The sequence below is a fragment of the Equus przewalskii genome, chromosome 10, assembly GCF_037783145.1.
Source record: "Equus przewalskii isolate Varuska chromosome 10, EquPr2, whole genome shotgun sequence".
Lineage (NCBI taxonomy): Eukaryota > Metazoa > Chordata > Mammalia > Perissodactyla > Equidae > Equus > Equus przewalskii.
Window position 1 is genome coordinate 60,405,484 of NC_091840.1, and position 26,097 is coordinate 60,431,580.

Here is a 26,097-nt window from a genome sequence, read left to right on the forward strand (position 1 = left end):
GGTTACTGTTGATGATCTGAAATTAAATGTATACAATCTCATAACTGGTAGCCTCAAAGTACTAAACTACTAAATAAAACTGAAAGGATCATCCAAGTTCCTAGATAATACCAAAATATTCATTTAGGATTATTAAATAAAGCGTAACACTTTGGTACCTTTCCAAGAAAAAAATCTTGACGCTTATAAAGGTAAACATAAGCACGTAGCATTTTACATTGTATCAACTGCGTAACAGTGAACGGGTAAGGTGTAACCACTACAACTTCTCTACCAACTTTCTATCTTGAAATATCAAATCTGCCCCTACCAGCTACCATTCCAATTCCACAGGGTATTTTCCAGTGAGACAAGCTGTACAATGTTCTTTTCAAAACATTCCAGACCATTCCCATTTTCTTGAATTATAATATCCTGCTTTGTACAATGACCATGCTTTTCAAAACATTCCAGACTATTCCCATTTTCTTGACTCATAAAATCTTGCTTTCTATGATGACCATTCCCATTTTCTTGAATCATAATATCTTGCATTTTCTCTTTCTATTCTTTGTTTTATCCCTTCTCGTACAGATGAAACCAGTCCTTCTACTGACAGATACACAACACTGTTTGCTCCTAGATATTCTGCAAGATGTTCAAATTCTGCTTTATTGGCAAAAGCTCTTCTTTTGCTGGTATGTTTATTCCCATGAAGCATGGATATCTAATTGGTGGTGAAGTTACTCAAATGTGTACCTCTTTTGCACCAGATTCTTTGAGCAATTTGATTATGGGTGAGGTCATATTGTCTCTTACAATCCAATCATCTACAAGAACAATTCCTTTGCCTTTGAAGTTGTCTGACACTACTCCAAATTTTTTTTGCAACACTAAGTTGTCTTAACTTCATGTTTGGCTGAATGAAGGTTCTTCCTACATACCGGGTTTTACACAGCACCTCCACATAGGGAAGCCCACACCTTCCTGCATAACCAAGAGCAGCGGGTGTAGCAGATTCAGAACGGTGCTAACCAAATCTGCATCCACAGGTGGTTCAATTGCCAGCTGCTGACCACAACAGTACCTCACTGTATAAACCATTTGGTTTTCAAATATACTATCTGGTCTTGCAAAATAAACATATTCAAAAATACAAAAAGCCATTGGTTTTCCTTCAGACCTTGGTATAGTATCAAGTGTTTGGACATTATGTCTGGATATTTTCACAATTTCTCCAGGTAAGACTTCACGGTAATATCTTGCACCAACAGATAAAAAGCTACAAGGTTCTGAAGATACCGCCCATCCTTCGGTTTCTGAAGAGTTTTTCTCTTTATCATTTATATCAGATATAGGAATAAGACGACCAATGCATAGAGGACGATTTCCATAAGGATCTCGTACTGCATAAATAACATCTCTGTGCATTATAAGCAGGGAGTATGCTGTAGGTGCTTCCTTCATTAAGTTTTTAATCCTTGCCACCCAGTCTGGGGTGTCATCTTGTTCCTGAGGTGAGGTATATGCCAGTAACTGGGTAATCATTTCCCTATCGGAACTTCTTGACAGACCAATACCATGACGCAGAAGCTTTTCCCTTAATTGAGCAGCATTTATCAATTCGCCATTATGTGCCACAGCTATTTTCCCCTTTGATTTCTTCATTGACCCAATAGTTGTTCAGTAGCATTTTGTTTAATCTCCACGTATTTGTCCCATCAAGTGGTTCAACAACAAAGGGCTGACAATTTTCTAATTCGCAGTTTCCTGTTGTGGCATACCTCTTGTGCCCAATTACAAGATTTGAAATATATAATTTCTTCAAATTGTCTTCAGTAAAGACGTGATTTACAAGACCCATTCCCGTGTGTGTTTTGAATGTTGGTACTGAATACCCATCACTAGTGACAATACCAGAACTCTCCTGACCCCAGTGCTGCAGCCCCACGAGTCCCCGAGTGGCCACTCTCCTGAGGCGATGCACCCGAACGTGCCACATTCCTCTTTGATCCCCAACTCCTCCAGCTCCATGTCGCTGCCAAAAGTGTGTGGAAGGACCTGCTGCTGCAGCAAGGATCTAACTCCCAAGGAACAGCTGCCCGCTGAGACGAACGCCCAAGGAGCTCATGCCTGCAACAGCTTATTCCTTCACTAGTTTTGGGAGGTTTTTGATTACTGTTTCCATCTCCTTACTGATGATTGATCTATTCAAATTCTCTATTTCCTCATGATTCAGTTTTGGAAGATTGCATGATTCTAAGAATTTATGCATTTCTTCTAGAGTATCCAATTTGTTGGTGTTTAGCTTTTCATAGTATTCTCTTATAATCTTTTGTTTTTCTGAGGTACCCATTGTAATTTCTCCTCTTTCATTTCTGATTTTATTTATTTGAGCCTTCTTTCTTTTTTTCTTTGTGAGTCTAGCTAAAGTTTTGTCAATTTTGTTTGTCTTTTCAAAAAACCAGCTCTTAGTTTCATTGATTTTTTTCTATTTTTTTTAGTCTCTATTTCATTTATTTCTACTCTGATTTTTATTATGTCCCTCCTTCCACTGATTTTGGGCTTTGTTTGTTCTTCTTTTTTCAGTTCCTTTAGGTGCACTGTTAGGATGTTTGAGTTTTTTGTTGAGGTAGGCCTGTATTACTATAAACTTCCCTCTTAGAACCACTTTTGCTGTATCCCATGAATTTTGGCATGTCGTATTTTCATTTTCATTTGTCTCTAGATATTTTTTGACTTCTGCTTTGATTTCTTCATTGACCCAATAGTTGTTCAGTAGCATTTTGTTTAATCTCCACGTACTTGTCGCTTTTCCAATTTTCTTCGCATAGTTGATTTCTAGTTTCATACCATTGTAGTCTTAAAAGATGCTTTGTATTATTTCAATGTTCTTAAATTTATTGAGATTTGTTTTGTGGCTTATTATATGACCTATCCTGGAGAATGTTGCATGTGCATTTGAAAAGAATGTGTACTCTGCAGTTTTTGGATGGAATGTTCTATATATGTCTACTAAGTCCATCTGATCTAATATGTCATTTAAGGCCAATGTTTCCTTATTGATCTTCTGTTTGGAGGATCTATCTATTGGTGTAAGTGGAGTGTTAAAGTCCCCTACTATTATTGTGTTACTTTCTATTTCTCCTTTTATGTCTGTTAATAATTGCTTTATATATTTAGGTGCTCCTATGTACCCCTGAACTTTCCATTGACATGGGCTGGTAAGTTCCCTTTTAAAATTAAACCAGTTTAAATTGTGCTTTATATCACTTCCAACTCAGAGTCCTGAGTGGTACAATCTTGACCTCTGAGCAAATGGGATGCAGCATAGCATGAGAGTGGAGTATGGGTTTGAGGAATTAGAGGAATCAAATACTTTTTGGAATTTTAAAAGTAGAAGTGCAAGAAAAGGAGAGTAGATCCTCCAGAAAGCAGGGAGGAGGGCTCCTGACTGGCATTCCAGCTCTGTACAATGTGTAGCTTGTTTGGATGAGCTTGTGCAATTAACATATAAAGGACATTGATATCTGCTTTGTAGAATCTCTATGAAATTGCTATTTGCCATCATGAAAAGAAGCCTGGACTGGGATTCTGGCAATGTAGGTCATAGTCCTGTCTCTGCCACTAGATTTCTGTGGGACCTTGGGCAAATTACACCTCCTCCCTGGCCTTCAGTGACTCATCAGTAATAGGAAGGGGTTGACAAAATGGTCTCAGAAAAGTTGTCCTTAATTCTATCCGACTTCCTAAGAAAGAAATTCTGCATGTGGCTGTGGGTGGAAACCTGGACCTGCTAAGACGGCAGAAGAAAGATGGTGAATCTGGGAATAGGAGGCACTTTGAAGCACATCATTTGGATCACCATATTGTCGGAAATGCAGAATTGTTGGAAAGCAGATTACAAGAGGGTAGGTCATGTTTCTGTTTGGGTTCTTTTTTCTCACCCTCTCACCCCAAATGGTCTGTAGACCCTAGCTGCCGTGGAGCTTGCCCAACATACACAGTGAATAAAAGTTCAGGGGCCATCCCCGTGGTCGAGTGGTTAAGTTCACATGCTCTGCTGTGGGGTCCCAGGGTTTCACCGGTTCAAATCCTGGGCGCAGACATGGCACCGCTTATCAAGCCATGCTGAGGCAGCATCCCACATGCCACAGCTAGAAGGACCCACAACTAAAAATACACAACTAAGTACCAGGGGGCTTTGGGAGAAAAAGGAAAAATAAAGTCTTTAAAAATAAATAAATAAATAAATAAATAATAATAATAAAACAAAAGTTCAGGCTCTGGAGTCAGAGAGATAAAGGTTCAAATCCTAGTTCTGCTGTGTATCTTTGGCCAAACCCTTAAATCTCTCTAAGCATCAGTTTCCTCTTCTGAACAACAGAGAATAAAAATTGTATCAAATAAGGATAGGCTGGGTTAAGCTTCAGTAACAATCATTGCCAAAATCTCAGTGGCTTGACGAAAGTTTATTTCTCACTCATTGTGGTAGGCAGCCTCTAAAATGGCTCCAGTGAGCCCTGCCTCCTGGGAGTCATGCTTTTCAAAAACCTCTGCTCTATGGGCTGGACCTAGGTTACAAAAAGATTGTGACTTCAGTGTTGCTTCTCTCTTCCCCTCCCCTCCCTTTCCTCTCTCTCCCCATCTCTCTGTCCCTCTGTCTCTTCTCTCTCTCTCTCTCTCTCTCAGAGAATTCACCCAGCATGTTTAAGTGGCCTTATGGAGAGGCCAGGGGATAAGGAACTGAGAGAGGTCTCCAGCCAACAGCCAGCAAGCAACTGAGGTCCAACAACTTGTGAGTAGCTAAGTCCTTCTAACAACCACGTGGATGAGCTTGGAAGCAGACTGTCAAGCCTTCGGATGAGACCACAGCCCTGGACAACAACTTGACTGAAACCTGTGAGAGACCTTGAGGCAGAGGTGCTCAGCTACACTGTGACAAAACTCCTGATCCACAGATACTGTGAGATAATAAATGTTTCTGACATACAAAAGCCTCTAAGTTTTGGGGTCATTGTTACATAACTACATGTCCAGTGTGGGTTGGGAAGGGGTGCTTGCAGGCACCCAGGCTGGTAAAGGCTCTATCTCAACACCTGTTTCCATGGTCACCATAACAGACGAGGAATTGCATGCTGGTACTTAAAACTCCAACTCAAAAGTGACACACACCACTGTTACTTGTGTTTCATTGGCCAAATGAAGTCACATAGTCACACCTAACTTCAAAGGGGGTGGAAGGAAAAGTAATGGAATATGTGTGAACAGCACTGATGATTCCCATAATAAAATCTGCCCTGAAGGATTGTTGTGGGGACAATGCATTAAACTGCTGTCTCAGGATGCTTGCAGCTACACGTGAGAGGAAACACCATATGAATGTATACAATAAAGGCTTAAACAACAAAGGGAATTTGTTGGCTCATATTTTTTGGCTACAGGATGGTCTCAGGTAAGACTGGATCCAGGGACTCAGTGATGCATAGGACTGGGTTCTTTCTGTCTCTCTTTTCTGTGTTTTGAGATATAAGCTTCATCCTAAGCCTTGCTCCCCTCAGAGCCCCAGGGTGGCTGCCAGAAGCCCCTCGGGCTGAGGCAGGGAAGAGAGTTCCCAGAAGTCTTCAGTTTGCCTATGATGGGATCAGCCTAAGTCATACACCACAGGTGGCCTGAGGGGATGGTGCTGGAAGGTCAGGATGGTTTCCCTAGGTCACTCACTCAGATCTCTAAGTCAGGTTCCCTGGAACTGTGTGGATCTCCAGATAGAAATGGAATGTGTGGAAAGGGTTCACACCAGTGCCTGACACTGTTTTCCCCCTTCAGGATTATCTACTATTCCTTTCTTTCAAGTCACTTCACTTGGTGAAGATATTTCAGTGACGAATCTGCAAACGTCTACTGGATCTGAAAATGCTTTGTAAATGGAAAAGGCTGGACAAAGGTAAGTGATCATTACGATTATTATAGATAAGCAGTGCTCAACTCAGACACACCAGGATCCTCCTTACTCACTATATTCTAGCTACACTGGCATTTTTTCTTTTCCAGAAACACACCAAGCTTGTTTGGGTTTTAAGATCATTACGCATGGCTTTTGTTCCTCTTTGTCTGGAATTCTCTGCTCCCAGATCTCTTTTGACTGGCTCCTCTTCATCTCTCAGGTCTCAGAAGCATTTCTTGACCTTCTTATACCCCATCACCATGTTTTCTTTTCTTCATAACTACTGTATTACTATCTGAAGTTATTTTGTTTCTTTGCTTGCTTCTTGTCTTACTCCCCAAACCAGAACTTCATATCAGCAAGGCCTTCTGTCTTGTTCACAGATACATCCCCAGCATCTGGCACAGGACTTGAAACATATTAGACACAAAGTAATGTGTGTTAAAGAATGAAAGAACAGATGATTAAATATAGCATCTCCATCCACTGCTGTGCTGTTATGTGTCTCATACAATTGCCAGATTTTACAAGACTAGCTTTAAAAAAAATACAACTTAGAATATATTCAAGGTCAGCCCTGTAACCATATCTCTTTCAGTCTCTTTTTCCTTGAGAGAAGGGTGGAGTGACTCTTAGCTGTTTTGAAATGAATGTAATTTGTATCCTGGCTCCTCTATACCACAATCCAGATGTTCTCCGTCTTTAGGGTGCATCAGAATTACCAGCAATGCTTGTCAAACTCAGATGCAGGGCACTATCCTCAGAGTTTCTGATGTAGTAAGTCTAGAGTGGAGTCTAAGAATTTGCATTTCTAGGAAGATCCCAGATGCTGCTGCTGATGCTGGTGGGGGAACCACACTTGGAGAACAGCTGCCACAATCTAAATAGGCAACAAATTTTAAAGTATGATTAGTGGGTGTGGCTATTTTGAACTATTGTAGTGCTTTACTTCTCTGCAACATTTTTGGCTCTCATTAAAATCCAAATACATTCATGGAAATGTCCTATAAATTAAATTATGTCTTGTGTGTTCCAAGAGATCAAAGACTGAGGACCAAAGGCTGCCATAGAGCATTCAGGGTCAGTTCCATTTTAGAATGCATGTGTTAAAGTCATTCATCTAAATACGTCCCAAATTCACCAATTTATTTCCATCTCTACTTGCAAGGTACAATTATTATTATTATATTTCATGTTGACTACTGCAATAGCTTCCTAAATGGCTCTCTGAAATTATCCAGGTGAAACCAGACAATCTTTTGTAAATGCAAATCTGATCATGCTACTGGCTTGCATAAAACTCTCATTGGCTTCCCAATCTTCTCAGGGAAAAGTCTAGTATCTTTCACACAGCTTACTTGATGTGGTCCCTATCTACCTTGCAGCCCCATCTCATACCACTCCCCTCCAACCACCAAGACCTCTTGTCGATTCCTCAATCTCAGATAGCATGTTACCTCCCAACACAGGGTCTTAGCACCTGTTGTTCTCTCACTTAGGGAAATTTCTTGCCCCTTATCCTATTGACTCCTACTTTTTCTACAGAGAGCAGTTTGTGTCATTTCCTCAAGAAAGCCTTCCCTCTCGCTCCCAAGCTAAGTCAGTTTCCTCTGTTGCATGATCTTATAGAACCTTGTTTCATTCCTTCAGAGCACTACCCCTTTCTTCCAGGGTCTGTCTTTGTTCATTATCTGCAGAGAAGAAGGATCAACACTGTTTTTACTCACCAGCGTATCTCTAGTGCCTGGCACAGCACATTGTATTTCAGGAAATATGTGTTGGATAAAATTTAAGATGCATGTTTACTTACTCAGTCCCTACTATGCTCCGCACCCTATGCTAGGCCCAAAGAGGGTACAAAGATGAGTAAGACGGATCCTCGACTTCAAGGAAGTCCAAGCCAATTAAGAGCAATGGAGACAAATTTCTGCAACAGCATAAAAGTGGCTACATGAGAGGAACAAAGCTCTTCTGGGTGTCAAGTGGAGGAGGGACAGATCAATTCCAAATGGAGAAAGCAATTCATTCAACATATCTCTTGAATGAAGATATAGTTCTATATGCTGGACATTGTTCTAAACGTTTTATGTGGTTGAGGTCATTGTAAGAATTTCAAAGATGGTGAAAACAAAGGAAAGGACGAGCAAATAACGTGCCCAAAGTCACACAGCTACTAAGTGTTAGGAAGGGGATTTGAACCCAGGCTGCCTGCCTGCTCCAGAGTCTGTGTTCTACTACCCACAGGAAGAACCTCATGGAAGCGGTGGCAATTAAGCTGGGGCTTGAAGGATTTGCCAGGTGGAAAATGGGGCGGCCATTCCCAGCAAAATCCGGAAAATATGTGCCTAATTATGAGTTTAGTTTCTTCCTTTGCCCCTGTCCCCATTAAATAGAAGTAGAGTTTTCACAGGAGCATGGAATGAAGAAGGAAGGAAAATAAAGCTAACTTCCGGCTACAGGGAGTAGCGAAACTGTTCCCATGGAAACAGTAACTAGTTCCCAGGTGGGTGAGATCTCGCGGTGTTTGAGCCGGCGGAAGTGACGTCGTGCCGCTCTGGAGGCTCTCTGCTGGAGCGCCGCGGCCCCTCCTCCCAGAGCGGCCCCCTTTTCCCGCGCGAGCTGGCTGTGCTACTGGGGCCGCCCGGGGGAAACATGGCGTCTGCCTTGGAGCAGTTCGTGAACAGTGTCCGACAGCTGTCGGCTCAAGGTGAGGCCCTGGGCCGCCGGGCTGGGCCTGGGAGGGCCCTCCGGGCCGCGGGGACGGGCCTGCATCCCCAGCCGCCAGCGCGGACGGCTGGGTCCGCCCCATGGGTGCCTGGCCTCGCCTGCGGGGCTGGGCTGGGGGTTGCGGCTCGTGGACCAGGGCGGGACGGGCGCGACTGAGTTTGACCAGCCCTCTCGCGCTCCAGAGCTCCGATGCCCGCCCCCGGCCCGTGCGGTCGGCGACCCGGCCGCCTCCCCTCCCTGGGGCTGCCGGAGCCTCCTCCCCCGGCCGGGCCCCTCCACCGGGCGCTTCGCTTGACAGTTTGGGGGCGGGACTTCCGCCGAGGCCTTCCCGAGCGCGCATTGGTCCCTGCGGCCTCCCTGCCTGCGGTGATTGGTGCGCCGGCCCGCCCGTCCCCGCGCCTGGCCGCTCCGGACTAGGCCGCGGACAGCGGCGCGGGCGAGTCCTCTCGGTGCCCTGGCTGGAGGCTCGCCTTGGCCGGCCGTCGGCTGCCGGCCTGCGCGCCCATTTTAGTCCTGCGGAATGTCGAGGGAGCTCTCGCTCGTGGGGCTCCGTCTAGGGTAGAATTGTGACCATTTTTGCTTCGCCCTCAGCTTTCATGCTGTTTGGCTCGTTGACCTCATCGCCTGAATATAGAGCCCTGGACTCAGAATTAAAGTAGTTAGCTGCTGGCTCTGAAGGCCCCTATAACCACCCTGTTTCCTCATCTGTAAAATAAGAATAAGTCCCCAGTTCACAGAGTTAGGATTGGAGGAGAGAAGCCGCGTAAAAGCACTTGGAACGGTGCCTATCATGTGGGTGCAGTAAGTACAGTTACAAATCATTGCTAATGACCGTTACTTGTCAAGTTGATCTCGATTCTCTCTTCACCTGGAAGGTGGAGAGGCCCTGTCGACCTCGCTGTAGTAAGGCTTAGCGGATCTGATATGGAGCCTGCTTAATGAAATGCTCCTCTCTCATTTCCGTTATTATTGATAGAAATCAGGCTCACAGGTACGCCATAGACTTGCCGTGTCTATGAATGAAGAAACCATTCATTCACTCATTTATGCCACAGACTCTTAGTTTCTGCTTCCTGGTATGTAGCCTGGTTAGAAGATTGGATTGGAATCCTCTCCCAGTCACTTCGTGTGCAAGCCACTTAATATCCCCGGGCCAGTTTTCTCATTTACAGAACGGAAGGAGGGCTGTGAGCATCAAGTGGGATTACTCATCTGAAAGCTTTGTACGTATGCTCTGTGCAAGACACTGCTTTAGGAGCAGTCTACAAGGCAGTGAAAAATATCCTTTCACTGCCCACGTCCTCTGTGCCTCACGTTCACTGCATAGAAAATATTTGAGTTTATAAGTGCTCTTCCTCGGGATTTTCTAACGTAGACCTTAAGTGAAGGGAGTATCATAACTTCCAGCTTTTACTGATTAGAGGACATTTCATTGACCACATCTCTGGCTGGGCTCATTTCAAGTGCACCCTGTGGCACTTAGACTTACTTATGACTTTCCCCTTGGTCCTGCACTAGTTAACTCTCTTATGATTTGATAGTGACCCAGCTTTTATTTTGTCTCAACTCAGCATTGGTTATTTAACTGGGGAAAAAATAATGAACTGAAATGCTTATTTTTGGTTGCTTCAGATCACTCTAAATGTATTTAAAGTAGAGGGTTAAAAAAGGGGGCACATCATTTAACTGGAAGAAGCTGTCTATTTCATAGTGAGCTCTATAATAAAAAAATGGTGAATTGGTACTTCTCAGTTCAACTTATGTCATTATCTTGAAAGATGATACCTAATACGAGCATAGATTTTTTTATTCTTGTTTTCCAATGCGGGTGATAAAGCAGGATTTCCTTTGTTCTTGTTAAAATTTATGAAATTTAAAAGTATACTATAAAAGCCCCAGAAATTAAATTATCAAAGTTCCCAGCTACAGTTACTTGGATTTTAAGCATTATAGTATTTAAAGTGTTTTTTAATAAGGAAAAAATTACCCAGCTACTAAATAGAAATAACTGTTATGGGTAGCTTGAGGTTCAAAATGTAAAAGAAAACTGTTGAAGGAGGAAACTTGAGGTTGATGCCCATGGACTTTATACCCACTGCCACCAGAAAGACAGCTAGTGGCGTTTAGGAGTATAGAGTGTGGCCATGGTGTCTGTTATCAGAATAACCTGTTAAAATCAGTGAGTCTACTTCAAAGTACCAATTCGGGCCTAATTAGATACTGTTGTTGTTAAAACATAACATTGTGTTATATGGGAAAGATCAGTGGATCAATTAGGAGATGAAATTCAGCAAGCTGCTTGTGGATTGATTGGCTGCTAAGCAAGCTCTGTATTCTGCAGTTGGAGAAACGAGGTAGGCTCTCCACCTGAGTTTGCGTTGAGTTACCTAATCACCATAATCCCAGGTGATGCTTAGAGGGCACAGAGAGGACAAATATCCAGGTTAGCCATGGGGAGGCCGGGGGTGTGTGTCTCTGTGTTTGTGAGGGTCCGGGAAAGGTCCAGACCGACTGTTGAACAAAGAGTATGAGTTGGGTAGCTAGGGAGAAGAGTGAAGGAGGGAACACTAAGCATGGAGAACAGCATGCGTGGAGGCGTAAAGGTGGGAGAACGTGGAATGTTATTGAATTTTCTGAGCTTGGTGTGACCAGAGAGGAGGTGTGTGAAGGGAACTAGCAGAAGGTAAGACTGGGCATGTGCAGGGACTGGTTACTGGGCTGAGGCATTTAAAGCCATTGGAATAATTGGAATTTTGCATTTTAGAAAGATCACACAGATAGTAATATGGAGTCCGGATTGGAGGAAGGAAAGACTGAAGTAGACAGACCATTTGGAAGATTTTTCTTTTGAGGAAGATTAGCCCTGAGCTAACATCTGCCGCCAATCCTCCTCTTTTTGCTGAGGAAGACTGGCCCTGATCTCACATCCGTGCCCATCTTCCTCTACTTTATAGTGGGACGCCTACCACAGCATGGCTTGCCAAGGGGTGCCATGTCTGCACCCGGGATCCGAACAGAAGACTTTGGATGTCGTACAGACAAGAAATGATGAGGATATGAATTAAGACAGAGGAGAGAGAAAGGAATGGAGCTAAGAGACTTAGGAAGTAAAATTAAATCATATTTGGTGACTTTTGGATATAGAAAGGGAGATGAGGGTGGTGATGATAGTAATGGGTACATTTCTGGCTTGAGGGACCAGAAAAGGCAATGGAGGAAAAAGAGAAACTTTCGGGGCCGGAGGAAAATGGAAGGTTTAGTTTTGAGGCCTTGGGCAGCATCGTTTCATTTCCCTGGCTCTTCTGGGTCCTCATCTGAAATGGAAATATAGGAAATCGTCCTTAGGTATTTCTTGCTCTGAGGAATGAAGTCTATGGTTAGACTTCCTTTGGATTGGTTAGTGCTATAATTGAATATGATTCCTGTCGTTCGTGTTTTCCAGGGCAAATGACTCAGCTTTGTGAACTGATCAACAAGAGCGGGGAACTCCTTGCAAAGAACTTGTCCCATCTGGACACCGTGCTCGGGGCTCTCGACGTGCAGGAGCACTCCTTGGGCGTCCTTGCTGTTCTGTAAGGGGCATCTTCTTGTGCTGGCCACAGCTGAGCACTGTGCACTTTCTGGCTTTATTTTTTGGTTGGGAAGTAAGCCGAGTAAACAAGATAGAGCTCTTTTACACAACTAATGTCACATCGTAGTCATTACATTTTACTCTTCCCGACTTGTTATTGCTTGTTATGTTTTGTTCAGTTTTATCATTTTTTAACTCTTATTTGTGTTTATATAAACTTTGTGATTTATTTATTTATTTATTTTTAAAGATTGGCGCCTGAGCCAACATCCGCCACCAATCTTCTCTTCTTCTTCTTCTTCCCAAAGCCCCCTGGTACATAGTTGTATGTTCTAGTTGTGAGTACCTCTGGTTGTGCTATGTGGGACGTCGCCTCAGCATGGCCTGATGAGCGGTGCCATGTCCGCACCCAGGATCCAAACCAGCGAACCCCGGGCTGCCGAAGCGGAGCATGCGAACTCAACCATTCAGCCACGGGGCCAGCCCCTGAAATTTATTTTTAAAAATGAATGGCCATGTCAATTGTGGGCACTGTAGTTTGCATATATCTGAATACTTTTATTCATGTAATCCATTGGATTGTCCAAATTTTCTAACTTGGAAAGAAAATAAGGAAGAGTGATGGAACAGGGCATGGTGGAATATATTGAGTGAAATTACTAACGCTCCAAAGCAACATTGCTTCGAATTCCCTTCAAGCGAGTTTAAGCTGTTTAAGACCAAATTAAATAGACCTTATTTCAATTAGGGTTCCTTGTAACTCTGTGTACTTGACAGTAGAATTCTTTTTCTCTTGATGTTTTAGTATTGTAAATTGGAATGTTATGGTTATCATGAAAGTTGAAATAAAATAAACTGAGAAGAAATTGACCTAAAGCAAGGGTCTGGCTTCACTCATGCTGGGATTCCTGACACAAAGATATGTGTCAGGAATAGAGTTTAGAGAAGACGCTTTGTCAGAATGAAAGGGTCTAGAGCTGTACTTGGCATACAGCAGCCACTCGCTGTATGTGGCTATTTAAATGTAAATTAATTAAAATAAAGTTAAAGATTCAGTTCCTCAGTTGCACTGGCCACATTTCGGATACTCAGTAGCCACACGTAGCTACTGTGTTGGACAACACAGATAGAGAACATTTCTGTCATTGCAGAAAGTTCTGTTGGATGGTGCTGGCTGGTAAAGATGTCTCCTGTGTGTGTTTGCTGATTAAAAGAATGGATAGCATGCATGTTTTACACACACAAACTTACATGTACATATATATCAAGTGAGATAGTGTACATGCAAGCATTGTGAAACCATCAGGTGTTTTACCATTATCTATCAGTAAAAGAGAACCTGGAAAGAAACTGCACTTGTTTCCAGGTACCCTGGATTTGAGTTATCTTCTTCCAATTACGAGCTGTGGGGCCCTGAGCTTCATATTTTTACTTATAAAATGCAGATCACAATGCCTCATTGACCTGTTGTTAAGCCCAAATGATTGTTTCAGACACATTTTGATAATTAAACGGTGTGATTTCAGGGGCCGGCCCCATGGCCAAGTGGTTAAGTTCGCACACTCTGCTTCGGTGGCTTAGGGTTCTCAGGTTCGGCTCCTGGGCATGGACCCACACACTGCTTCTCAAGCCATGCTGTGGTGGTGTCCCACATAGAGGAACTAGAGTAACCTACAACTGGGATACACAACTGTGTGCTGGGTCTTTGGGGAGAAAAAAAAAAGAGAGGGAGATTGGCAAGCGATGTTAGCTCAGGGCCACTCTTCCCCCAAAAAATATGTGTAATTACAGATGTAAGGTGACATTGTTAAATCAAATAATACTTTATAGATGGAAGTTAAAATAGAAAGATGTAGGAGAAATTGTGATTAGGCACCAATCAATATTCATTTGATTTTTCTTGAAGTTAGTTTCAATAGTTCATTTTTTTTTTTGAGAAAGAAGGGATTTAAGTTTTCTTGTAAGTAGTTACTGAGTGATGGCAGCTTATATGATTTCTTCCCCAAAACCTATCTCTGACCTCCTCTGAGAGTGTTTATCGTGGCAGGTGTAAGGCGCCATCTGCCAGGTGACTCAGGATGAATCATCTGAGTCCTCCGTCTTATCACCATCTCCACTCCTTCCTGACCTGCCTATCAGCTAGTTCTTTCTCCCAGATGGACCACATCCCCTCAGTTCTGGCAGCAGCATCTCTAACCTGAAGCAATGCCACAGCCTCCAGCCAGACCATAACTCTCATTTCTTGCCCCCCTTCAGTCTGTTGCCCTCAGAGCAGGAAAAGCAAGAACTGGTTTTTAAATGAGTAAGTAGTCCTGACCACATTGGAGCTCAAAAGAAAAATATTTTTTAAAATTTTGGGTTAAAAGTTTGTATTCAGTTCCTTCATGAATATTAGGTGACCTAATGTTTGTCCTCATTTAATGGAGTTTTCTTTTTTGAAAGTTATTCTTTTTTAAGCGTGTTTTTCTTAACTTCTATTTGTGTCTATTTCTGTGTCTTGATTGTGCAAAGAATCAGGCCAGGAGAATCTCACAGACTCTATTTCTTAACTTTTTTTAAATACTATGACTTATTTAATTTCACAGAGTATTGAAGATAGGATAGACTTCTAGCCTCAGTCACTTGTACATTTTCCCCCATGAAATGTCAGGATAAATGGATTCTTTTCTCTTTATTCCAGATTTGTGAAGTTTTCTATGCCCAGTGTTCCTGACTTCGAAACATTATTCTCGCAGGTTCAGCTTTTCATCAGTACTTGTAATGGAGAGCACATTCGATACGCAACAGACACTTGTAAGCTAAATAACATTTTGCTATTTTCCACTGACTGTATTTTGCCTGTGTAGTCATTTACATTTTCAATATTTTGTCATTGTTGTATCTAGTTGCTGGGCTTTGCCATCAGCTAACAAATGCACTTGTGGAAAGAAAACAGGTAAGCAATGTTATCCAAGTATTTAAGTTCTATTATAATATATATCTAACATATATCTGTGTATCTATAATGTATATCTAACAATGAACTAATTTGTCAAGGTTCTAGGTTAGTGCTGAGCGTCCTAACACTTAGATATATAGTCGTATGTCTCCTAGCGACAGGGATGCCTTCTGAGAAGTACGGCCTTAGATGGTTTCTTAGTTGTACAAACATCAGAGTGTGCTGAAGGGGAACACATTTGCCACCCCAAAATGTGTCTTTTTAACATGAGATTTATTTTAGGCTGATTATTTTTAAGAAATAAAAGACAAAGTTTTGTTTTGTTTTAAGATTGTATTATTTCTTTATTTTTAATTTTTCCTTTTACTCCCCAAAGCCCCATGGTACATAGATGTATATTTTTAGTTATGGGTCCTTCTAGTTGTGGCATGTGGGATGCCGCCTCAGCGTGGACTGACAAGTGGTACCATGTCCACGCCCAGGATCCAAACCAGCGAAACCCTGGGCTGCTGAATCGGAGTGCGGGAACTTAACCACTCGGCCACAGGGCCAGTCCCAAAGACAAAGTTTTTCTTGTTACCTTGCCCTTAACTGCCTAATTTAGGTAGAATTCAGGTAAAAAAAAACCTTAGCACAATTTGAACTAGGTGGTAAATAGGGAGGGACCTAGAAAAGCCTGTTTGTTGGGCTCCCCTCTGTGTGCTCTTGTTTCTATGTGGCAAATAAAAAACCACTTGGGGGCTGGCCCGGTGTCACAGCCGTTAAGTTTGCACGTTCCACTTCGGCCGGCCCAGGGTTCACTGGTTGGGATCCTGGATGCGGACCTATGCACCACTTGTCAAGCCGTGCTGTAGCAGGCATCCCACATAAAATAGAGGAAAATGGGTGTGGATGTTAGCTCAGGACCAGTCTTCCTCAGCAAAAAGAGGAGGATTGGCAGCGGATGTTAGCTCAGAGCTAATCTTCCTCAAAAAACAAACACACACACACTTGTTTTCCAAACATTTTCTCCTTTTCACCTACCTGTGAATTGCTTTCCTTCCCTTTGAAGTCCCTGACTCTCCTCACAGCCAACATCTTTTGTCTTTAATTGAGGATGATATTTAAAGTGATAGCTTCAGCCATTTGGTTTTCCTGTATTTCTCCCATCCATGTATGTTATTAAATTTGTTTTGAGGCTGGCCCTGTGGCCAGGTGGTTAAGTTCATGTGCTCTGCTTAGGCAGCCCAGGGTTTCGACGGTTTAGACCCTGGGCGTGACCTAGCACCACTCATCAGGCCATGCTGAGGTGGCGTCCCACACAGCACAACTAGAAGGACCTGCAACTAGAATATATAACTATGTACTGGGGGGCCTTTGGGGAGAAGAAGAAGGGGAGAAAAAAAAAGAAGATTGGCAACAGATGTTAGCTCAGGTGCCAATCTTAAAAAAAAACAACAACTTGTTTTTCTCCTGTTAATCTGTCTCATTTCAATTTAATTCTTAGACTAGCCAGAGGAACCTAGAAGGGTCGAGGAAAATTTCTTCCTCCCCTACAGTACTTACACAAACCTGGATGGTGTAGCCTACTACACACCTAGGCTATATGGTACTAATCTTTTGGGACCACTGTCATAATGTGGTCCATTGTTGATCAAAACATTGTTTTGCAGCGCATGACTGTATATGGTCACTTTAGCATTTGCTGTAAAGACAGCTGGCCTCTCCATCAGGTGAGGACTCTGAGATGCAGGGTGAAATAGTGATTCAAGAAAGGCTGCTGCTGCTGCTGGTGGTTTTAAGAACTACCATTCTAGTGCCCTTTATGTTGTAATATGCTGGTTTTTTGTTTGTTTGTTAAAACTTTTCTTTTAAGTTTTAATTATGAGATAATTTTAGCTTTAAAACAAGTTGCAAGAATAACATAGGGCTGGCCCCGTGGCCAAGTGGTTAAGTTTGCGCACTCCGCTGCAGGCGGCCCAGTGTTTTGTCGGTTTGAATCCTGGGCGTGGACATGGCACCGCTCATCCAGCCACACTGAGGCGGTGTCCCACATACCACAACTAGAAGGACCCACAACTCAGAATATACAACTATGTACTGGGGGACTTTGGGGAGAAAAAGGAAAAAAATAAAATCTTTAAAAAAAAAAAATAAATAAAATAACATAAAGATTCCCATATACCCTTCATCCAGATTCTCCAGATGTTAACATTTTACCACACTTGCTTATCCTTTTCTCTTTCTTTCTGAGACATTGGGAAGTAAATTGGGGATATGGTGCCCCTTACCCTAAATACTTCAATGAGTATTTCCTAAAAATTAGGACATTCTCTTATATAACTACAATACAGTAATAACTTCAGGAGATGAATGTTGATATGATCCTTTAACAAATCTACTGACCTTATTCAGATTTTGCCTGTTGTTTTGCTAATGTCCTTTATAACAAGAAAATCTCAGATCATGGGTTGCGTTACGTTGTCATGTCTCTTTCATCTCCTTTCATCTGGAGCACTTGTTTGGTCTTTAACTTTTGTGATATTGACGCAAGTATAATTTGGATGTTTCTTTTTTATCTGAAATTGGACTTTAAGACTAGTTGTTTGAAGGAGACTGAAAACAGAAAGAAATAGTTGGTATTTTGTAAGAGTACTAAGTAAATTGTGGTTTGAAATAGATAGTTAAGAAAAAAAAAGTCTTTATTGAAAAAACTGTGTAAGTTTTGCAGCTATTTCATAGTCACGTCTCCTACCCAGAAACAGACTGTACCTCACTAGAAACTTGTTATTTATATTCAAGGCAGGAAACGAGTTGGTAGTTTGTGGTATCAGTTTCAATAGTAGTTTATTATCAAGTAAGAGATGTTGTTGGAGAGAATGTATGGATGATACCTGGACTGCCCTGTGGGAAAATGCCGACAGCCTTTTCCACAATTAAGTTTACTAAGCAGAGGCTCTCACCTGTCATAAATATTTGGAAAATTTTTGTTTGTTTAGATGTAAATATGATGATCTTTTGATAAAGTAATATTGCTTTTGGTTATTGATCTTCATTGTAAAAAAGCCTTATGATTTTTAAAATGTTGCCAGATTACCCTGAATACCACAAACACCTTAAGAAAACATTTTTCTGACTGAACAGGGACAGAAATTTCCTGGAAGAGTATGGAAACCTGATATTGTTATTTAAAGAAACCTATCAATTAGTGTTATTTTTTATTTGTAAGTGACAACATAAGATCCAATGTGCTGTCATCTTTGAGAACTTGTCTGAAAGAGATGTCATTTCTGACAGCCCCTGCGAGGAATTGGCATCCTTAAGCAAGCCATAGACAAGATGCAGATGAACACAAACCAGCTGACCTCCATACACGCCGATCTCTGCCAGGTGAGCCAGAGTGTTAGTCAGCCCGAGTCAGAGGGGGAAGGTTGGTTGTGGGCTTGCTCAACACTGGGTCAGATAAATGAAAGCAATTTGCTGGAGACTGTTACACATTTTAGAAGTTGAAATATGTGGGTACATCTGTTCTATTAGTAAGCAAAATTTTTGTCAGGCTACGGGATGCGAACTGTAGAATGGGGCTCAGCTAGTTGGCTTGTGATGTGAGTGGAACAGATAGAGTAATCAGTGCTTATGATGTTAAAAAAAAATCCCAAGTCATTTTCTTTTTAAGGAATTGTGGAACCTGAGATAAACACAAGTTACTTCTTACATCTTAAAAATATTATTCGTTTATTTTATTTTACATGGTTCAAAATCCAGAAGGCAAAAGGGAGGGTGTATAATGAAGCTTCCCTCCTGCCCTGCTCACTAGCCACCATCTCTTCTCTCCAAAGGAACCAGTGTTAGTAGTTTCTTGTGTACCCTTCCAAAGATACTTCATGCACATACAAGCAAATAGGTATATAGTTTTTGTCTCAGTTTTTTTACACAAACAATAATCATCTTTATGAACTCTTAAGTAGTTTGCTTTTTTCTACCTCGTGTCTTGGAGATGATTCCATATCGGTGCTTTACTGCTGCATAGTATTGCATAATATGGGTTTACCAGTCCCTATGGGGTGTTTAGATTGCTTCCTTAATGAATAACGTGGTACATGGATTATTTCAGACATGTTCTAGTTTCACATGAAGATGAGCTTTCTTTTTCCTTTTTTGTTGAGGAAGATTTGCCCTCAGCTAACATCTGTTGCCTATCTTCCTCTTTTTGTACATGAGCCACCACAACAGCATGGCCACTGACAGACAGGCAGTATAGGTCCATGCCTGGGAACTGAACCTGTGCCATACCAAAGTGGAGCACACCAAACTTAACCACTGGGCCACCGGGGCTGGCCCTCTTTTTTCTTTTTAAATCTTGAAAAAAACTTTTGTGATTGAGGTATAACATACATACAATAAAGTACACTAATCTTACGTGTACAATTCAGTGATTTTGTACCTATGTCTTCACCTGTGCCCCCATCATCTAGATACAGAACGTTGCCATGTGCTTGCTTTCTTGAGGTGCACAATTTTCTACACTTACCTGAAGGATTTGGAAATTAAAAGGAGTAATTAAAAAAGCCACTTTTGTTTTTATCACACATGCTGGTCTGTTTCTATTCCACGAGCTCAGCGAAGAGGGAAAGGACCCACTTGTTTGCACATTGTGAAGAGAATGGGTGCTAGGTGGGCCAAGTGCTGACTGAGCTTCAGTGCATCTGTGGGGTACTGTATCTCGTGGCTGGTTAGTCTTTTATAAAGAAATGCTGTCTTATTCGGAATGCTTAAGAAAATGGAATACTGTGTGGACATTTAGATCATGTTAATAAAATGTAAAACAAAATAATCATTTTCTTGAACTTTCTGAAATCTATGAATTTGCTCTTTCTGCTAATGCCTAGCGAAATACAATTAAAATGACGATTTAATACAAAATTTTTCACAGCTCTGTCTACTGGCAAAATGCTTTAAGCCTGCGCTTCCGTATCTTGACGTGGACATGATGGATATTTGTAAAGAGAATGGAGCCTATGATGCAAAGCACTTTTTATGTTACTATTATTATGGAGGGATGATTTATACTGGGCTGAAGAACTTTGAAAGAGCACTCTACTTTTATGAACAGGTAATCATCTGTCTGAATGTCCGTGAAGTGGTTTTGAACTTGTGTGGTCAAAGAAGTGCTTAGCTGGAGTAGAGTGATCCTGGGCCTCTGAGTTTCGAGTGGAGATCCTTTCAAAGACTGTTTCTCTGTGATCGTGTAACTGGTGGTAATCTGTTCCTTAAGTTGAAGGGCAGTAGCAGTGGAGGGAAGAGCACTAATGACTGGGTCTAACCTAGGCCTTGCCACTTCCACCCTGTCTGACTTAGGTTAAGTTCTATACATCTCTTGAACTTTATAGTTTCCTTTGCATATGGGAAAGAGATTGAACTGAATGATCTTTGAAGTGTCGTTTTGTTCTAAAACCAAGTGTGGTGTTTTGTTAAGTTTTATTTATTTTAATAAGTAAAACATTCTCATAGTTCAAAATTCAAGGGGTTTTAAGGTGTACACAGTGAAAAGTCCCTCCCACCTTTGTTTCCGTCTGTGTAGCGGCCACTGATCTGTGTAATGAGACATAGTACACAATTTGGTAGAATATTCTGGAGGTTTACTCAGAGTCTAAAAAAGAGATTTACAATCTTGGTAATACTGTGTTTTAAGATAAATTTGTCAGATGTTCCTAAGTTTCTATTTTATTCATAGCACATACTAAGGTAATAAAGGATAGTCTAAGCCTTCAAGGAGCTTACAATCTGGTTGAAATGCTGTCACATAAATACACATGCACACAGCTGTGTCTGAGCATTGCCTCAGTGAGTGGGGCTTGACAAGCACTGCCGAGGGGACCTAGGGAAGGGTCACCAGAAGGTACTGGTAGGCAGGGACAGTGTCATTAAAGGATGTGTCTAGTCAGGTAAAATCTTCAAGGTGACTTCTCTCTAAGAGTACACAGTCAAAAATTTCAGTTGTCCAGCTGGGGGCTGGCCCCGTGGCCGAGTGGTTAAGTTCGCGCGCTCCGCTGCAGGCGGCCCAGTGTTTCATTGGTTCGAATCCTGGGCGCGGACATGGCACTGCTCATCAAACCACGCTGAGGCAGCGTCCCACATGCCACAACTAGAAGGACCCACAGCGAAGAATATACAACTGTGTACTGAGGGGCTTTGGGGAGAAAAAGGAAAAAAATAAAATCTTTAAAAAAAAACCAAATTTCAGTTGTCCAGAAAATAATAAACACACACTTTATAGCCCCTGAATACATTATCATTTTACAGCTCAATATAATGACTGATGAGCATACTGGTGATCTAGAAATATCAAGATGATGTGGGTGTTAAAAAGGCAGGAAAGCATGCAATACACTTAGAAAGATATTTCTATCACACACACAGTTAAAATGTTAAAAACAAAACATTTTTGAGATTTGTAGATAGAAGCCTTTTATCTGACAATATGCTTGTCCCCTGATTTTGCCCTAGTGACAAGCATTGTCTAATGTTAGTCTGCTTCATACAACTGTGTTTTAATAACATGCAGTTTATAGATAGTATAGATGGCATTTGTACCTTAATTTCAGAAGGTGATACAAATCTTTTTACTGTTTCAAAAATAATTACAAAAGAAAGAAGTACTTATTGAAAAAAATTCAAATCATACAGCATTGTGCAAAGCAAAAAGTGAAAGCAGCTTTGTCTTCTCATGTCATGCTGCGGATTGACCCAGTTAGTTTACTAGTAGTCCTCGACTGATGAACATGTGAGTTGATTGTGGTCTTTCACTGTGAAAGCAGTGTTGCAGTGGGGATCACTGTACATGTATCCTCATGCACTTACACGAATGTGTCTGTAAAGTAATCTCAAAGAAATGCCTGACAGGCTCAGTGGTTTGGATTTTGATTTGAGACCTTTGGGCTGATTTGGGCATGATAGTTTTAATTTTTCTTAACCTTTATAAATCCAGGTGTAAGAAAGTAAAAAGGCATCCACAGAATGGGAGAAAATATTTGCAGATCATATTTCTGACAAGGGACTTGCATCCAGAATATACAAAGACTTCTTACAACTCAACAATAAGAAAACTAAACATTTAAAATGGGCAATGGATTTGAATAGACATTTCTCCAAAGAAGATATGCAAATGGCCAATAAGCACATAAAAAGATGCTCATCATCATTAGTTGTCAAGGAAATGTCAAAACCACAAAGTGTTACCAATTCACATCCACCAAGATGGCTAAAATTAAAAAGAGACAGCCAGTTATAACAAGTGTTGACAATGTGGAGAATTTGGAACCCTCATTATTATGAGTGGGATTGTAAAATGGTGCAGTCACTTTGGAAAACAGTTTGGAGTTCCTCAAAATGTTAAACATAGAGTTACCATATGACCCAGCAGTTCCACTCCTAGGAATATACCTAGGAGAAATGAAGACAAATATCCACACAAAAACATGTACACTAATGTTCATAGCAGCATTATTCATATGGCCAAAAGGTAGAGACACCCAAATGCCCATCAATTGAGGAATGAATCAACAAAATGTTGTATACCCATACAATGGAATATTATTCAACCATAAAATGGATTGAAGATACATGCTACAACTTGGATAAACCTTGAAAACATCTTTGAGTTAAAGAAGCCAGTCACAAAAGACCACATATTTTTGATGCCATTTATACGACATGTCCAGAATAGGCAAATCCATAGAGACATAACAGTAGAATAATGGTTGTGTGGAGCTGAGGGGAGGAGAGAATGGGGAGTGACTGCTAATGTGTTAGGGGTTTCTTTTTGGGGAGTGAAAATGTTCTGAAATTAGGTATTGGTAATAGTCGTACAACATGGGGAATATACCAAAATCCACTGAACTGTATACTTTAAAAGGGTAAATTTTATAATATATGAATCATATCTCCGTAAAGATGTTATAAGAAATAATAATAGGACATTTGATATAAGTATTGTTTTTTAATTAAAGTGATGCACGTAGTCGATTGCTCTTTCCTGCTCAGCGTGCCCCCTTCACACTAAGCATTCTTCTCTTGCTCAGGCTATAACTACCCCTGCCATGGCGGTCAGTCATATCATGTTGGAATCGTATAAAAAGTATATTCTAGTTTCTTTGATATTACTTGGAAAAGTACAACAGCTACCGAAATATACGTCTCAAATTGTGGGTAGATTCATTAAGGTGAGTTTTTAAAATAAAACTAATTTCGTCAGTGACATGTTAAGTCCATAACTGTAACGATACCTAGTTCTGTAACTTGATTTTATAGTGTTTTAGCTCTCCCAGCAGCTTCAACTTAGCAGACATTTATTAAATGTCTCCTGGGAGTCTGGGAGCTGCAGTTCCAGCAGAATTTCTAACTCCACCCCAGTCCTTACACCCTCTGATCACCCGATGGACGTGGAGTGTTTCTCAGGAATCTGTTTTCACACTTTTGCTCTGGGTAATTATAGCTACAGATGTTTAAGCTATAAGGCTTGATTTTTTTCTTTTCCATTACAATTTAGTGGAAATACTGAAAAAGCAGTGCTGATTTGTTGAACTCTCTATTTGCCCAAGGGCTGGGAAATCTTACTAGAGCCCTGTATGAAGACCACAAATTCTGCCCACTGAACTTTTGTTTGTTTTCACTGAGGATCCAACTTTAGGACACATTAAAGAATAAATTAACTATTTTTTAAAAACTTTTTGAATTATATACTCATGGTTTAAAAAAATTGCGCAGTTCAGAAGGTTATGAGGTCATGGTCAATTTGATAACCATTTTACCCTGTCTCTCCTTGTACAAAACTCAAAATTTCAGGATATCAGTTTGAAATCTTCCTGACGAGAAGATCTTTGTGCTGTCTTGTTGAAGATAGCCGAGCATCCCTCCCCTAAGAGGTTCTGAGGGCTCTAGGCTTCCTGGTCCCAGGCAGGAGGGAAGGGAAGGTGGTTTGGCGAGGTTCCTCGAAGGCCGTGGGAGAGTGATGGGCAGGGGAGGTTTAGCATAGCCATTCTCAGATGATTTTGGAGAACTCTCTTGATTCCCTCAGGTGGCCCTCGAGCTGGCCTGTTTTAGAAGGAATGCTTTCATAAAGTGATGTCTTCATGACTCAAGGGTATCATTCACAAGCATTAGTAGTTTATTCATGATATCATAAATGGTGAAAAGAACACAGACTGCAGAGTAGAGATACAGGTTTGAATCCAGTTTCTACCTGTGCTCCTTATGACCACTCACATTCTCTTGTACCTCTGCCACAATTTCTTAATATTTAAAATAGAAGATTTGTTGTTAACTGCCATCGAGTTGATTCCGAGTCCCAGTGTCCCTGTGTACAGCAGAGTGGAACCCTGCCTGGTCTTTTTGCACCATCCTCTCACCTTCTGGCTCTATATCAGACAATGCTCCCATGCTGTTGATAGGGTTTTCATGGCCAGATTTTTCAGAAGTGGGTGGGTAGGTCCTTCTTCCTTCCTAGTCTGTCTTAGTCTGGAAGCTCCGCTGAAATTTGTCCATCAGGGTTGACCCTGCTGGTATTTGAAATACCGGTGGCATAGCTTTCAGCAACACAGCAACATGCAGCCACCACAGTGTGACAACGACAGATAGTGGTGTGGGTCCCTGACCAAGAAACAGACCCGGGCCGTGGCAGTGAGAGCACTGAGTCTTAACCACTAGACCACTAGGGCTGGCTCCAAAAATAGCGGATAATATGTATAAAATGCCTAAAGTACCTCAGGCTCTTCGCAAGTCCTCAGCCACTGTTAGTTCTCTTGTCTTCCTCCTTCATATCAAATGGAGCAGATTGTCCCGTTGCATCTGGTGAGGTGTGGATGTGTGTGAGAGCATGAGAGAGAGTTGAGAAGGATGGAAATGTTGCCTGCTTTCTTCCCAAAGTATTTTATCAATAGAAAAAGAAAGAGCCACTGAGAAAAAAAGACACGTATGCCTTAACTAAATGCAGTGCACTTTCACCTGCTGTGCAATTATTTGCTCTATGCTACAAAGTTTTTTTGACAATAAATTACTCCAAAGGGAATTTCTATCCTTGGTCTTAAAAACTAGGCATTTTCTTTGGGTAAATTATGATTTGTTAGGTAATAATAAAGGATGTTGAATGTACTTGCTCACAACACAGTACTATGTTTTCTTTTGCTTCCTCTACAAATTTGATTCCTTTAACGTTTTAATCTGATTTTTCCCCCACCTTCAAACCTTTAGCCTCTTAGCAATGCATACCATGAATTAGCACAAGTTTACTCAACCAATAATCCCTCAGAACTCCGCAACCTGGTGAACAAGCACAGTGAAACTTTCACTCGTGATAACAACATGGGACTGGTGAAGCAATGCTTGTCTTCTCTTTATAAGAAGAATATTCAAAGGCTAACCAAGGTGAGGCATCTCCTGACTCCCCCGGGACCTCCCTCCCCTCTTTCCCTTCAGAGTGCTGAGAACGCAGGTGTAGGGATGAAGTGTGGCAGGATTTCTAAACTCGCAACTGATTTCTTAGAAAGAGTTTTGATTTATACCTTTTGGTCTTTTCAGGGCTAGAGCAGGGTATTTGAGAAGAGGAACAGGTGAAGAGGAAGACAGGTAGGAAATATGTCCACACTGGGAGGCAGAGAAAGGTAGCCTGAGAGAGGTAAACTGTTGTAAGGGCAGACGGGCTCATACCGGCACTGCAGACCTAAGTCCCTCGTGATCAGCCTTGGAACCTCTCAGGCTGTGCTGATCTCTGTTTGAACTTCGTGTGTGAACACAGTGCTACTCTGACATTACCGTTCAGGCCAGGGTTGAATGAGCCATGTGCAGTTGACCTGTAGGAGGTAAGCCAATTATATAATTTTTATTTTCAAAATGAAAATAACCTGACGGTTTTTGATTATAGAAAATATGTTTGTTAGCAAGTCTTCAAACAGTACAGAAAAG

The 26,097-nt window shown here is 41.5% G+C and overlaps 1 protein-coding gene and 1 pseudogene across 2 annotated transcripts in view; one reads left to right on the forward strand and one right to left on the reverse strand.

The window, feature by feature from the left end:
- Positions 1-313: 313 nt before the first annotated feature.
- On the reverse strand, positions 314-2,013 carry LOC103562581 (amidophosphoribosyltransferase-like; annotated as a pseudogene).
- A 6,421-nt stretch (positions 2,014-8,434) lies between these two features.
- Positions 8,435-26,097, forward strand: part of COPS3 (COP9 signalosome subunit 3) — a 34,662-nt gene continuing 16,999 nt past the window's right edge. The window contains exons 1-8 of one of the 2 annotated variants that reach the window (XM_070563673.1): positions 8,435-8,630; positions 12,093-12,222; positions 14,902-15,014; positions 15,107-15,156; positions 18,436-18,528; positions 20,072-20,251; positions 23,220-23,360; positions 25,387-25,560. In XM_070563673.1, the coding sequence (XP_070419774.1) occupies positions 8,576-8,630; positions 12,093-12,222; positions 14,902-15,014; positions 15,107-15,156; positions 18,436-18,528; positions 20,072-20,251; positions 23,220-23,360; positions 25,387-25,560 (936 nt within the window). In that variant the 5' untranslated portion in view covers positions 8,435-8,575. Of the gene's footprint in view, positions 8,631-9,015; positions 9,452-12,092; positions 12,223-14,901; positions 15,015-15,106; positions 15,157-18,435; positions 18,529-20,071; positions 20,252-23,219; positions 23,361-25,386; positions 25,561-26,097 lie in introns of those variants that run through there. The other variant, XM_070563674.1, reaches the window with a different exon arrangement.